This window comes from Cibotium barometz, chromosome 38, assembly GCF_041138505.1.
Source record: "Cibotium barometz isolate CiBa-2024 chromosome 38, ASM4113850v1, whole genome shotgun sequence".
NCBI lineage: Eukaryota > Viridiplantae > Streptophyta > Polypodiopsida > Cyatheales > Cibotiaceae > Cibotium > Cibotium barometz.
The window spans coordinates 18721519-18737334 of NC_141083.1; the positions used below are offsets into that span (position 1 = coordinate 18721519).

Here is a 15816-nt window from a genome sequence, read left to right on the forward strand (position 1 = left end):
AAATGCAAAGGGAAAGTGAAATGAACTAGGTGACCTACTAGGTGTGGAAAATGGAGCCTGAAGGTGCCTACGAAGATCAAAACAAGCATGAGAAGAGATGTCGAAGTCAGAGGCAGCCCTTTGGTATCTGCACAAACCTAAATTGTCAGTCTTGAGGGCTAGGAATCAACCCAGAGATCACTCCATTACATACTTCAAAGGTGGCATCCGCTAAGCAAATACATACTTCAAAAATGGTATCAATTACCAAAAAATTTGAAGCTTCTACAACTCATCAAACGGGAGATCCATCATCCACAAATATTTGGGGATTTCTCAGAATTCATATCCTTCACTCTAAAGGGGGGTTTGTTGGATGACATCATTATAATACAATCATTGTTGTGTCGTGCAACACAACTCTCTCTCATGTGTGTGCTCACATCTCTCTCTTTTCTTTCTCTTCCACCCATCCATGTCTATGCACCTTGTCACCATGGTTTGATCTCTCCACCTCTCCTGCCACTCACTTTGTCTCATGGTTGGAGCCATGGAACATCTTTGTTTGAATTGCTTACTTCAATAGCAGCTATATGCAACTTCATTGTTTGAATACCTGCACTCGATATGGTTTTAAAAAATTGCTTCCATCATGTATTCAAGGTCTCATCTTGGCATTTGGAAACACTTCCACATTACGTTATGTACAACCCATTGAGCAAAGAGGTATTTATATAATATATACCTGAATGCTATGTATTAAAAGGCAACTACCTAGACATTCAATTTTAACCATCCACCCTGCCATCTGCAATATTATGCAAATTATCAGCTCTCCTAGTACTCTTAGATCACACTAACTTCTTATATTTGGTGTTGAAAGTCACTTCTATATTTGATGTCTCCCTTGTTTTGATGTCAAAGTTATTATGTCAAGAAAAGTCAGTGAGCTTTCCCCACTAACTCTTGCAAGTGCCGTTTGCAACCACTGCCAATCGTGGAAGGGCCATTTCAAGATGTACCAATGAATTTGTACAACCTCCTTGACTTTCAAGGTGCCTAAGCCATCAAAAAAATCCCCTTTACTTTGAGGTTGAGCAAGAGAAAAGAGGATTGACTATAGGTGGAAGTAATATAAATTTGTTTCACAGTGCAATCGTAAGTTAAGGAAGCTTTCTGAGTTAAGGAAGCTTTCTGACACCCCTGTCCATGAATAAGGAGAATACACATCTCAGCCAATGCAACTTCCCTAAAAGATAGATCCCGCAAACTACAAAATTCTTAAACAGAGAACTTGAAAAATTTGTCAAATTACTTTTGTATTAAATGTGTAAGTGTCTGTAATAAATGGGTACATCTGGGAAAATAAACAATCCAATCAATGCACTGTAAGACTGGTATTACCACACTGTTCCCTCACACTAAGACATGTATGACCCATGATAGCGTTCACTTGCAGCGTAGAGGCTTGTATGAGAGGGATACCGTGGTTTACCATGGTTTATATCTGCTTTTGGCTCACAGCACACAAATGGGTCAAGAGGTTGCAAGACATTGTGTGATTACACTGTCTTGCGTGATTACACCAACTGCACTGCAATACCCTTGTAACATAAAGTTCCATAACAGCAATACTTTTACTTTATCAATGCTCCCCAAATGCCCTTCATATACACAGCCAAAGACCAAAGTGCAAGCCCAGCTGAAATATAAAGCAAGCCGACACCAATTGCTACCAGTTTGCAAGCCATGCCAGTTTCACTGCCAAGATAGAAAAAGAGGTCAGTAACCATACTCATCAAAAATGCAGGCAGAGAAGCAGTAAGCACACGTACCTGACACGTGCACACACAGACTTCACACCGCACATGCATGCACGGTGACACATGCCTGTATGTGCACGTGCCTGCACACACAACCCCCCCCCCCCCAAAAAAAAAAAAAAAAACGTGCACAGACTTGTAAATTACAAAGGAATATAAGATGGAATATAAATTAATGCATTTCACCTTTCTAAACTGTCGTAAACAGAAACCATTACCTTTATTAACTAGCCCAAATTTAAACTAGTTTCTCAAATTTATTTCTTCTTGGAAAAAAAAAAAAGTTGTTCCACAGAATCATGCGGGTTTTCCACTGGTATACACTATAAGAGTATCTTTAGTGCACCAAGGATAGAGATGGTAGATATCAGTAGAGAAGTTGAGGTAGAATGATACCTGCCATTCCTAGTGCAAAGGAGAACTGTCAAAGCCACCATCTGAGATGCAGTTTTCCATTTACCTAGTTTATTCACAGCAACAGCCTGCCATTGTGAAGCAAGCACATGCCCATCGATAAGTCAAAAAGTTCCATGCATCAACCTGATCTAATTTTAGGAAATAAAGTTCTGATCTAATTTTAGGAAATAAAGTTCTTTTAAGCATTTTTTTGAGGACTTTCCACTGGTGAAAGGAGCTTAAGTGTATAAGGCACTTACTGCTTGCAAGTTCCCACCTTGACTTGCAGCCCATTCACGAACAGCAGACATGGTGATCTGGAAGAACCATGGAAAAAGTCGTAAAACAAACCATAGGATGGGTATTTGGGCTAACTCAATAATAAAGCAAGTTTGGCTAATCAGATTGTAACCTCTCTTCCAATGATCGCTGTTGATGGCAAAGGAATAAGCCAAGGAAGAGACACCGCCCAGGGCACATGAAGAGGCTTTGTACTCAAGAGAACCAAAGTGGTTGCAACCATCAACTGCAAAAGAAAGAAGCAATCAACCTAGCTTCAAATATTTGAGCTTTCAACTTGAAGATTTTCATTGAGCCGAATGCAAAAAACGTAAGACTATGTTCTCATCCATATCCACACCCACACCCCCACCAACCCACCCCCACCCACGCACACACACACAAACATGTATATGCATATATACATATACATAATGGCCATGAGCTAGCTCACTGATGTATCAATTGGAGAATGTAAACACATATAAAGGCATGGAAACAATCACACACACTGTTCATAAGCAATCATAATACCATGCACTGAAGTGCCCACAGTAAGAGTGCTAGTAGATTTCCATACCAATGCATATGATACAGTATTGCAAACAATGTGGTTATCGGTGAAGACTTGCAACTCACACTACCCTCTCAAGTGTCCATGTTCCCTACCATCTGCTCTCTATTGTTCCACACAAGGTCGCAACAATCTACAAGAGAGCACGTAGGACAAAAGAACACTACATAGGTGGAGTCCAGTTCTTCCCTCCTGCTACTTGCTTCCATATTTAAGCATAAAAGCTTACCGGAAGTCTTCGCGACGATGAAAGTGCTTGGAGTGTTGAAATCTTCGATTTTGTCACGGTCCTTCGCGATAAAAGTCTTCAAGAGGATGAAGGGAACCTTGGGAAAGCTTCCCCTATGGTTCAACTTGAGAAAGGAGGGCTGAAATTAGGGTTTTCAGCAAAAAGACCAGAAATTACAGCAATAAAGAAAGCTGTTTTGCTGAATTTCAGTCATTGGGAGTGTGTAGGAGAGTGATTAGCATCCGGAAACACTCTTGGAAGCTTGAGAAACACTCTTGGGAGCTTGAGAAACACCTTAGCAAGCTTGGAAATGGAGTTGGAAAGGAGAAAAGTGCGGAAAATGCAGCCCAACAGCCCTCATGAAGGAGGCGCCAATCTCTAGAGAGAGGAGGAGTGAGGTGGTAAGTTGTCCAGTGTAGGTGGCAGGCAAGTGCTTTGTGGAGCAAGCTAGAGTGGACACATGGCTGGTTACTCCCTTTGTACAAAGGGAATAAGGTCTAGGCGATGGACATTGAGTTATGTCCACCTTGGGACATCAGTGTGTGTGAACACCGGGTTGGGCATAATTTATAAGTGAGTTTTGGTCGCCCAAAACTTAATGAAGTGTGTACACACTCACTTATAAATTAGTGCTAACTCCTAAGGCTAGGTTTATGACCAATACTTACCACCTATCACATGCCACATAACCATGTCAGCAGACAGTTTCACACGCACGGTTCAAGGGCAAGCGTCCCCTTACCCGGAACTACACATTGGTTAAACAAGCATGAAAACAACATGCAATTTCAATTGCAAGCAAGCACATAAAGATGCTATGTAATGCAACATTGGTATGGACAATCCCCGTTCATGAGACTATACCAAAATAGACGTGCTCCAGGCAAGTACACGAGGTACCATACCCAATGGAACACCAATCCACCTATGTCACCATTTGGCCACCCAATTGGTCCACCCGTGCTTTCTTATCATGTATGTACATTGGACTGGTGTCCATTGTATATGCCGGGGATTGATGCCACTCATGTGACACTGTGAACTTGGCTTTCCGTTGGGACTTGTGCCTCCGTGTACATGCCCGGAAATGCTTGGTGGATTCGGTGTACTTGCCTGGAGTACGTCTATTTTGGTATAGTCTCATGAACGAGGATTGTCCATACCAATGCTGCATTGCATAGCATCTTTATGTACTTGCTTGCAATTGAAATTGCATGCTGTCTTCATGCTTGCTTGACCAATGTGTAGTTCCGGGTAAGAAAACGCCCGCCCGCGAACCGTGCGTGTGAAACTGTCTGCTGACATGGTTATGTGACATGTGACAGGTGGTAAGTATTGGTCATAAACCTAACCTTAGGAGTTAGCACTAATTTATAAGTGAGTGCGTACACACTTCATTAAGTTTTGGGCGACCAAAACTCACTTATAAATTATGCCTAGCCCGGTGTTCACACACACTAATGTCCCAAGGTGGACATAACCCAATGTCCACTGCCCAGACCTTATTCCCTTTGTACAAAGGGAGTAACCAGCCATGTGTCCACTCTAGCTTGCTCCACAAAGCACCTGCCTGCCACCTACACTGTACAACTTACCACCTCACTCCTCTCTCTAGAGATTGGCACCTCCTTCGTGAGGGCTATTGGGCTGCATTTTTTGTACTTTTCTCCTTCCCAACTCCATTTCCAAGCTTGCTATGGTGTTTCTCAAGCTTCCAAGAGTGTTTCCGGATGCTAATCACTCTCCTACACACTCCCAATGACTGAAACTCAGCAAAACCGCTCTCTTTATTGCTGTAATTTCTGGTCTTTTTGCCGAAAACCCTAATTTTAGCCCTCCTTTCTCAAGTTGAACCATAGGGAAAGCTTTCCCAAGGTTCCCATATTCCTCTTAAAGACTTTTGTCACGAAGAAATGCGGCAAATCGAAGATCTCTTCACTCCAAGGACTTCCATCGTGAAGACTTCCGCGGTCATCGACTCTACGTGCAATTGGTAAGCTTTTATGCTTAAATATGGGAGCAAGTAGCAGGAGGGAGGAACCGGATTACAAGATCACATACCCTGTGTAGTGTTCTCTTGTCCTACGTGCTCTCTTGCAGATTGTTGCTACCATGTGTTGGTGGAACAATAGCGAGGAGATGGTAGGGAACATGGACACTCCAGAGGGTAGTGTGGGTTGCAAGTCTACATCAACAACCACTTGTTTGCAATACTGTATTCATATGGAAATGTGGTCAAAAATGCCCATTACACTATGTACTTGATTCTCCCAAGATCAATTTACTTTATTTGAGGGAGGGATCGGCTGTTCTGACTCATTGTGTGTCTCTTGTCAATTCAGCAATTTACTTCTTGTATTTGAGCAAGTGTCCATCAAATCTTAGTGTATTTAAGTGTATTGATTAGCATTATGTTCAACCAAGTTACATTGGTATCAAAGCATACGGTTCTCTTTCACTTCTATCGTGAGAGACGATCACCGTGAACACTAGCTATCTCTACACTTAGATATGGACAGCCATACAATGAATGTTGGAGATGCTAATACAAGAGGCAAGGACAATGAAATGCATGCCTTCAATGCTTTACAGAATGAGCAAACTCATGTGGTGCACAATAGGGAACATGAATATATGGGACAGCCGTCTTGTGGCAAAGAGAAGATGCAGGAAGAAGAGTCCATACTCTTGAGGGCTGAACTTACTCATATGCAGGCTCTTCTCCATGCAAGAAGAATTGAATCTCTACCGCCGCAAGGATCCATTGGTACATGACTGTTTGAAGGCAAAGAAAGCTGAATCTTATATGGATCATGCAATGGTAATGATTGCTCAAGAGTTGCACATGCAACCGAGGGATGCAGCACGTGCATACTTGGCTCGTACCGAGGATGCCTATGCAGAAAAGGCAACCATCCCACATGTCTTGGAATCCCCACAGGTGCCCGAACAAGACTTATGTCTAAGGTGCCCGAACAAGACTTATGTCTAAGAGGATGAATCTCCATGCTATGGGAGAGGAACAATCAGTGACTTTACGCCATGCAAGAATACCTTATGTAGCCCGTGAAGGATACAATGTTTATGGCAGTGGTCAAAATGTATGTCAAATGCCATTGCCGGCTAAAAATGTGCATGTACAACACATGCAACATGGGCTACAATTTTCTGTTGGTGCAGGTATTCCGCGTATCTCTCATGCCACTCATGCTTTCGAGTGTGCTCGTGAGGGAGAAGCTATGGCTGAAAATGTATCAATGCATGTTGAGGGGCCAGCCATGCCTCATGCTTGCAGGGCACATGTATCTATGCCTTATGCATCACCTTTTGGTCCTAAAATGATGCCAGTCACAAGGGTTGTCCCAATGGACAAACATGGGGGAAAACATGTTGAGATGCAGGCACATGCATCAAAGTCTTGTGACTTCAAAGCCGGAGACAAATCTGTGAAATTTGACACATATCATGGAGAATATGATGCATCAAAGGCACTTGCTTTTATTGCCCAGTTTGATATTGCTTTCAGTGATGAGGATTTCACTTAGAAATCCATGATCCAGCATGTAAGCATGTTCATAAAAGGCACTACTGCCCATTGGTGGCTCACAGAGAAGCTCTCACCGAATCCTGTTAGATCATGGGAAGAGTTCAAGGAGAGCTTTTATGCTCAATTCTTGCCTCCCAATGCATTGAATGAGATAATAATGAAGTGGGATTGGGTGAAGCAAAATGAGGGGAAATCGGTAAATACATATGTACAAAAGTTTTGGAAAGTGCTTTTGGAGGTGTCTCCATTTATGCATGTCACCGAGACGGAAAGGAAGAGAAAATTTCAATCGGGATTGCAACCTGTGTACAAAGCGGGACTACAAATGTATCCTGGTCATACCTTACACCAACTAATCACAGCCGCCACCGCCACCGAGCAATTGGAACTCAAATTGAGTCGATCCAATAAGGCTAAACCCTCATTTCAAGGCAAAGAGAGGATTGCCCAAAGCCTACAAAATAATGGACAGCAACCTAAAAAGGACCAAAATCAAGATAAAAATGATCCAAAGGCTGAAAATAACACTACCAAGAAGCGTCCCTTCAAACTGAGAGACTATGGTCTCACTCTGGAGCAGAAAAAGCAATATATGAGTGAGGGGAAATGCTTTACTTGTGGTACCACCAAGCATATTGCAAAGGCATGCCCAAACAAGAAGAAGCATGATAATGCAAATGCATCAAAGCCTAATGTGCATATGGTTCCGGATGTGCAGGACAACACTTCACATGATTGCAAAGACAGGGTTGTATGTAAAGCTTGGGGACAGCTCAAGGATCAGCCCACTTTGTTCATGTTTGATGATTGTGCATTTGAAAATTTCATATCCACACACATGGCAGTTGCTTTGGATATTGAAGTGGAAGACATGGGTCCTCAAATTGAAGCAGGGACTGCCTTTGTTGGTAGAGAAGTGCAGATCATGCCTATTTTTGGCAAGTTGCGCATACACATTCAAGGCTATGTGAGGATTTTCTTGTGGCGCCTTTGAATGGCTGTGAAGTATTGCTTGGAAAGCTTGGCATACACGTATTGATCCGTGCAAGGCTTACAAGACCAACAGGATCACCTTCATGCATAAAGGCCGAGAGCATGTAATTGATGCTGGTGAAGGGGGTGATACCATTCCCCTTGTATCTCATGTACAAATTAAGAAAGTAATGAAAAAGAGTGTTTTTGTGTACTTGATTTTTGTACGAGATCATGTTGAGGAAAATAATGTACATGTAAACACTCTTAGTAATGATAGGCTGAAATTTTTGCAAGAGCACAATGATTGTTTTGCTGATGAGTTACCAAACGAGTTACCACCCGTACAACCGGAAGATCATCGCACTGATCTTGTGCCGAGTAGCTCACCACCTAATAGGCCAGCCTATCGTGTAAGTGCATCCCAAAAAGAGGAGATCATGAAGCAGGTGAATGAGCTTCTTGAGAAAGGTTTGGTTCAGCCAAGCTCTTCCCCATATTGTTCACCCGTCCTCTTGGTTCAAAAGAAGGATGGATCCTTTCGTATGTGTGTGGATTATAGAGCTTTGAATAAGCTTACCATCAAGAATCGGTTTCCGATTCCACGCATAGACGACATTCTTGACAAGTTGGATGGATCGGCATGCTTTAGCCGAATTGATATTAAGAGTGGGTATCAACAAGTGCGTGTAGTGCCTGAGAATGTACACAAAACTGCTTTCAGGACAGCATTTGGGATTTATGAGTATCTTGTTATGCCTTTTGGCCTTACAAATGCCCCAGCTACATTCAATAGAATGATGGATCGCATATTCCGTGGGTACAGGAAATTTACATCCTAGTCTTCTAGAAGACCGAAGAAGAGCATAGAACTCATTTGGCCATTGTTTTTAAAGAACTCGGTAAGCATAAACTCTTCATAAATGCATAGAAGAGTGAGTTCTTCTTACCAGAGATACATTATCTTGGGCATATTGTGTCCAAAGATGGAGTGCAGATGGATCCTGCAAAGATTGATGCAATTCAAAATTGGCCCAAATTGAGGTCGGTGCATGAGATCCGTAGTTTTCTTGGATTATGCTCTTACTACCGCAGGTTCATTCGACACTTTGCATGGATTGCTTCTCCTTTGCATGATTTGACAAAGAAGAAGGCCGTGTTCAAATGGACTAATGTAAAGAGGGATACATTCCTCAAATTGAAAGATGCAACTACTCATGGTCCAGTGTTGATCATTCCGGATTTGCAAAAGCCTTTGTGTGGCATGTGATGCATCTGGAAATTGCATAGGAGCTGTCCTTAATCAAGAGGGACATGTTGTGGCTTATGAGAGCCGTAGATTGCATGATGCAGAGCTATCTCTTGGCATTTATGAGAAAGAGCTCTTGGCTGTAATTCATGCACTTATTATATGGCAACATTACCTTCTTGGGGCTGATTTCACTGTGAAGACAGATCACCAGAGTTTGAGGTATTTTCTTACCCAAACTAAGTTGTCATAGAAGCATACGAGGATGGCCAATTTTCTCTCTATGTTTCATTTTCAGATCTTGCACACCCCAGGAAAGAAGAATGTAGTGGCCGATGCATTGTCACGAAAGCCATATGTAGCAGCTATCTCCATTGCCTCTCATGGGGACTTGTCTGCCATGCGTGATCTGTATCATACGGATGCTGATTTTGCCACTATTTGGGTTGATTTGATGGCTGGTCATGCACATGCCTCATATGTGATCAAAGAGGATTATCTCATGAAAGATAATTGTCTATGTGTGGTGTCTGACATGAGGCAAAAGGTTTTGGATGAGTGCCATGCTCCTCCATATGCTGGTCATAGAGGCATAATGCCTACTACGCACATGATTGAGCGGTATTTCTTTTGGCCAGGTATGCAGAAGGACATAGAGGCACATGTACGTACATGTATCACCTGTCAAAAGGTGAAATTTGATAGGCAAAAGGCACCATGTTTGCTTCAGCCATCGCCTATTCCCATGCAGCCATGGGAAAGTATTACAATGGATTTCATTATGGACTTGCCACGCACCCAACAGGATAATGATGCAATTTGGACAATTGTGGACAGGTTTAGCAAGCAAGCTCATTTCTTGCCGGTCAAAAAGACCATCAAAGCTGAGCATATGGTTAAAATATATCTTGCACAAGTGTTCAAGCATCATGGAATGCCGAAGTCCATTGTGGGGGATAGAGATCCCAGGACTACAAGTCTCTTTTGGCGGGCCTTATTTGATAATATGGGCACCAAATTGGACTTCTCATCAGCTTATCACCCTCAAACGGATGGGCAAAGTGAGGCTACAAATTCAGCCGTGTTGGCTCTCTTGAAATGTTATGTGGCGGATCAGAGGTCTTCTTGGGAGAAGTACTTACCGCTTGTGGAATTTGCATACAACACCACGGTGCATGCATCTACGGGAAAGGCCCCGTTTGAGATTATTTATAGTAAGGTGGTTTTGCCACCTCCATAGGTAAGACCTAGTCCTATCCCGCAGGGGAAGCGTGATCTTCTAAAAATCAAATCACCCATAGGGTAATTAATCATAAATTGGAATATGTAAGAGACTTGGATATTGCTTTTGCTCAGGTGCAGACAACCATTGCAAGGTCACAAGACAAGCATAAAAGGCTACCGACAAGCATAGAAGGCAATTGGATATTAAAGAGAATGATTGGGTATTGCTGAAATTTCAGAAAGCAAGACTTGCAAAGAGACCAGGGTGCATATCCTAAGCTTGCAACCAGGTACTATGGGCCTTTTCGAGTGATCAAGAAGATCAATGAAGTGGCTTTCAGATTAGCATTACCTAGTCATTGGCACATACACAATGCTTTTCATGTGAGTCCTCCTTCGCAAGTATGTAAGGCCGGAGCCCAGTGAGACGGTCATTGAGGATCCACCATAAGTGGATGAGCTTGAGGAGATCTTGCAGCCAGAGCAGATTGTGTATCACAAGGAACGCAAGCTTGCTGCAAGTGAGGCGTTACCTTGTGAAGTTTAAGAACTATCTTCCCATAGATGCTAAATGGGTAGATGAAGAGTTCTTCAGAAATTGCCCGCATGTGCTTCAGAGATATTTGGATGCTTTTCAGTTGCGGACAACTGTATAGAAGCTGGGGGATGTCACCATTTGGCCACCCAATTGGTCCACCCGTGGTAGTCATCCGGGCCGTCGGAGCGAAGGTCTCATCGACGTCGACTGCAAGGCGCTAACCATAACCCTTGGCAACCAACCTCGCCTTGTGCTTGTCCAAGCTGCCATCAGCTCGGAACTTTGATTTGAAGATCCAACGCACACCAATCACCTTACGCTGCAGTGGCCAAGGCACCAAAATCCAAGTGCCATTCCGTTCGATAGCATCCAGCTCTGCCTGCATAGCACGACGCCAAGGCTCATGTGAAAGAGCCTCGTCTACAGAAGTGGGATCAGAAGGACCATTAATGATAGTAGACATAACAACATAATTAACAAACATGTTGCCCTCATGAATTTGTTTCCCTGTAACTCTGGAAGAACGCCGAAGAGAACCAGGCGGCAGAGCAGAAGAAAGCTCACGTAACCCAGAATCACGAACTGTCTGATAATACCAACCAGGTACATATCTGCTCGAACTCGCCGGAGGAGGAGCAGGGTCATCATCATCTGACTGAGTATCCTCAGCTGGAGGTGTAACAGAAGCAGCAGGAGCAGGAGGAGGAGGAGGAGGAGGAGGAGGAGACGGAAGTGAAGGAAGAAGAAGCTCACCACCCCCCTCTGAAGATGTAGGAGTCTCATCTAACACCACATCACGGCTCACAACAACTTTATCGGCCTGGGGATCATAAAGACGATATGCCTTGGACACAGTGCTGTATCCGGGAAAAGTCATGCGTTGAGACTTCGAGTCCAGCTTGGAGCGATGCTCCTTAGGCACATGAACATATGCCGTACACCCAAATATCCAGAAATGAACAACGGAGGGCTTCTCACCATGGAAAGCCTCATATGGAGTTTTATCAGGAAGAGCAGCAGTAGGAGACCTGTTCTGAATGTAGACAGCAGTGGAAGCCGCCTCAGCCCAGAAACGTCGAGGTAATGAAGAATGCTCAATCATAGCACGGGCCATATCCATGATGGTCCTATTCTTCCTCTCGGCAACTCCATTCTCTGATGGAGTATATAATGTAGTAAGCTGTCTCCGAATGCCATGTGTCTTACAATATTGCTTAAACTCCTAGGATGTGAACTCACCCCCTCCATCGGTCTTGAGAGCCTTGACCGAGTGACCGGTCTCTTTTTCCACCTCAGCTCTCCAATCACAGAAGTGCTGAAAAGTCTCATCCTTGGTCTTCAAAAAGAAAACCCAAGTATGTTTGGTAAAACCATCCACCATCACGAGCATGTACAACGCCTTACTCAAAGACACGGTACTCATAGGACCACATAAGTCTGCATCTCGCAAGTGATGTCGAAGATCTGTGTGTCGCCTCCTTCAGAAAGGCGGCTCGATGTTGCTTCCCCTGTAAACAAGAGGAACAAGCAATAGACAGAGCCTTGATGGTCGGTAATCCCTCAACCAACCCATCCTTCGAAGCTCACTGCAGAAGCTGATAGCTCAAATGGCCAAACCGAGCATGCCAAAGAGCAGAAGAAGCACCAGAAGAAAGCAGAGCAGTCAACTTGTAGAGACCACTGTCTTGGACTCCCTGAGCCAAGATGCTACCAATCGCCTTATCACGAATGGTAATCGCATAATGAGAAAAGATCACCTCCGCAACCTGAGCTATAAGAGCACTCACTGACAAAAGGTTAAAAGCCAAATCTGGAATATACAGAACGTCAGAGAAGTACCTCTTGTCCTCGTCAAAATGGAAGATGGGGATAGTGCCATGTCCATGCACTGGCACAGAAGAAGAATCACCCAGAGTGATCTCACCTAATCTGGCAGTGAAGTCCTCGACCCAATCTCGATGAGGTGTCGTATGAGCAGTAGCACCGCTATCAACAATCCAAGACCGTGACTGAGAAGTCACAAGAGCAAGTATACGCCAAGTACCTCCTAAGAGAAGAATGCCATCATCCTTCTTGGATTGAGACACCGCCGTTGAGGAAGAGTTCTTTGTTGCTTCATCACGCTTCTTCTTGTGACATTGGGGTGACTTGTGACCCTTCTTGCCACAATAATGGCATTCAATGTCCTTATTCTTTGAAGATTTGTTGTCTTTATCCTTGTCAGAATCCTTGGAGTTCTTGTCAGAACCCCCCTTTTCCTTTCTTTTGTTGATTCTTCCCTTTATCTCACGCTGCCAAAGCTCCATCAGGGCCACCAGAGGTGCCAGCCCGCTCCTCAAAGCGAGACTCAATCTGCATAACGGAGGAGAGAACTTCCTCCCAAGTAGCTGGAACAAGGTGAGGAGAAGAAACAAGAGACTGAAAGTATGCATCAAACCTCTCTCGAAGTTTGGAGAGCAGCCGAATAGCCATGTCCTCTGTGGAGATGTCCTTGCCACAAACAGCAAGCTCGTCTCGGAGATCTTTCATCTTCGAGATGAAAGCAAATAAAGATGGAAAGGCAGAAACTGATAAGTTCATAAGTTGCTTTTCCTACGTGCGTTAGTCTTTTGCTGCGCATTCTGACATTGGTGTGTGCAATTGAGAAAAATAAATGACCGGACCCTGGCGTTGACACAATCCCACATCTGTGCCTGTGCCTCGCGGTCCTTCTTCATTGACAGTAACTCCCCTTCCTCTGCTTGCGGCCGTGGAATCCCGATAACGATGAAATTAGCAAGGTCATATGACTCCAGCACAGACTCCATCATAACCTTCCAAATGCCGTAATTGTTCCCGTCCAACTGACGGTCGTGGGGAGTGTTGGGATCTTCACATGCTTCTCAGCCATCTCTAACAAATCTGCCATCGCGGGGATGTAATTGAAAAGGGTGGGTGGGTGGGAAAAAAAACTCTAAGCCTGCAAGTGGCCGTCCAACAACTTAGCCCGCCTTCCTCTTGCTACTTCTCTTCCCGAACAGTCCAAACAGTCCACCAATCAGCAACGTAACAATCCCCCTCTTGCTTAGAAAACTCCCAAGATCTTTCAAGAGCCTAGGGCTCTGATACCATGTTAAAATATGCAACGGAAATGATAACCAAATCTGAGACCACAAGAGCAAGTAGAGTGCAGAAAATAGACAGCACAAGAGAAGGAGAGAGATAGGCGTGTAACTCTTCTCTATACACAAGATCCCGAGGAAAAACTGAATGAATACACTGTGGGGGCAATGGGGCTTATTTATATGGCCCCATACTGCAGTCGGCCAGCGCTAGGATGCGCCGCCAGCCCACACGACTGGGCACTTCCAGTTGGCCAGCAGAAAAAACCTCCACGACCCCTACTGTGTAGTCGGCCAGTTCCATGTGCAAAAGAGTTCAGTCGGCCAGCTATAGATGCTCCTGCCAGCCTATGGCAGCCACCCACACCATGGAAAAATGGAAAAAAAATACGAAGAGTGAGGAAAAATGAGAAAACACCTATACAAGGCGGGCACACCCACCACAGAGGCCCTGGTGTCTGATAAAGACAGGAGATGACTTCTAACAAATCCGACCTGGAGACTTAATCTCATAGAGATGTGCAAAAGCCTTCCAAACTTCATGTGCAGCATCTATTGTACGCACATGAGAGAGAACAGAATCCTGACAGTTCAACATCAGAAAGGAGAAAACGCGTCGATCATTCGACTGCCAAATATCAATATGTGCCTGAGCCGTACCACCGGAAGCAAGGGTGGGAGGGGTGGCATTGGCCGGTGTAACAAGCCAATCCCAAAGATCCATGCCCAAGGCCGATTTCACCTTCACCTTCACCTTCCATAGAGTGTAGTTGGAACCATCCAACTTGGCAGACTCAGCAAACATATGAAGAGAAGTCGGTGCAGCCATCACAAAAGCTTGGGCTCAATCTCAAGAAAAAAATTGCACAGACTCTGAAGTAGAAGTGTCCTCCACATGTACCAAGAGTGCCACCAAAGCCTGCAACGCCAAAGACCCCCTCTGCAAAGGAGCAAACCCACGGGAGAGGAAAAACGCAACAAAGAAAGCTGATGTCCTGAAGAAAACAGGCCGCCTATGTCCCAAACTCCACGTGGAATAGAAGAAAACTGGTCAAACAGTACCTGAAGTCTGTATTGATTAAGCCAAACTGAAGGGCACAGCAACCAGCAGGTTCAGTCCAGAAAACGCAGCAAAGGAAGCTGCAGATCTGAGAGAAACACGCAGAGGCAAAGAAGGAGGTGCTGAAAACAGTGCTGAATCTGGGGCAGCAAAGGGGTTGCTAAACCAGGAGCGAGGATACCATGAAAGAGTGCATAGAGCGGAAGCAGAGTGGCACTAGAATGTGCTGAATAGAGAGTGCAAGAGAGAGAGAGATATGGAGAAAACTATGCTGAATATACTGAAGCAAAACAGTCCCAAGCAAGAGACACTACAAGTCTCATAAGTGAGGGAGTAAAATATGTACAAGACTCAATGAACAATGAGAGGCCAGCACCCACTATTTATAGTAGAGGTAAGCTGGCCAACTTGAGCTACTGGAGAGGCCGACTGGAAAATGCCATAAAATGCCAGAAAAATACTAGAAAAAGGGATGGCCAGCCCACAAGCAAGGGCCATGCAAAAGGGACCAAATGGGCACCATAAAAGAGCAGAATTTGGGGATGAATGTGCTAACAGTCCAGGCATGGGTTTCATCATGTGAAATAGAGCTAGGAGGACCAAATAGTTACAGAAGGAGAGAGAAGACTGCAATCGGCCAGTAAGAGAGAGAAAAAGCTCCAAAGGGATGCACCTTTTTCAAAACAACCCAAATCCCTGTTTTTTGCCAACAAAGTCGAGAAGCTCTACTATTGAAGGGCTTTTTCCTTTTTGTCCAAAATAAGTGAACTTGGCCAAAAATATCAATTTTATGCTTTTCCTGGCTTGATGCCTAAGTTTTGGCCCAAAATATCAACTTTATGTTT

At 44.2% G+C, this 15816-nt stretch overlaps 1 protein-coding gene across 1 annotated transcript in view; it reads right to left on the minus strand.

Annotated features, from left to right (window-relative positions):
• Positions 1-1281: 1281 nt before the first annotated feature.
• The window catches only part of LOC147616415 (CDP-diacylglycerol--glycerol-3-phosphate 3-phosphatidyltransferase 2-like), a 55303-nt gene continuing 40768 nt past the window's right edge, over positions 1282-15816 (minus strand). Inside the window, exons 4-7 of the mRNA XM_086777489.1 lie at positions 2611-2724; positions 2459-2515; positions 2199-2284; positions 1282-1740 (exon numbers count right to left, since the gene is read on the minus strand). Coding sequence (XP_086633615.1) covers positions 1617-1740; positions 2199-2284; positions 2459-2515; positions 2611-2724 — 381 coding nt within the window. The 3' untranslated portion in view covers positions 1282-1616. The remainder of the gene's footprint in view (positions 1741-2198; positions 2285-2458; positions 2516-2610; positions 2725-15816) is intronic.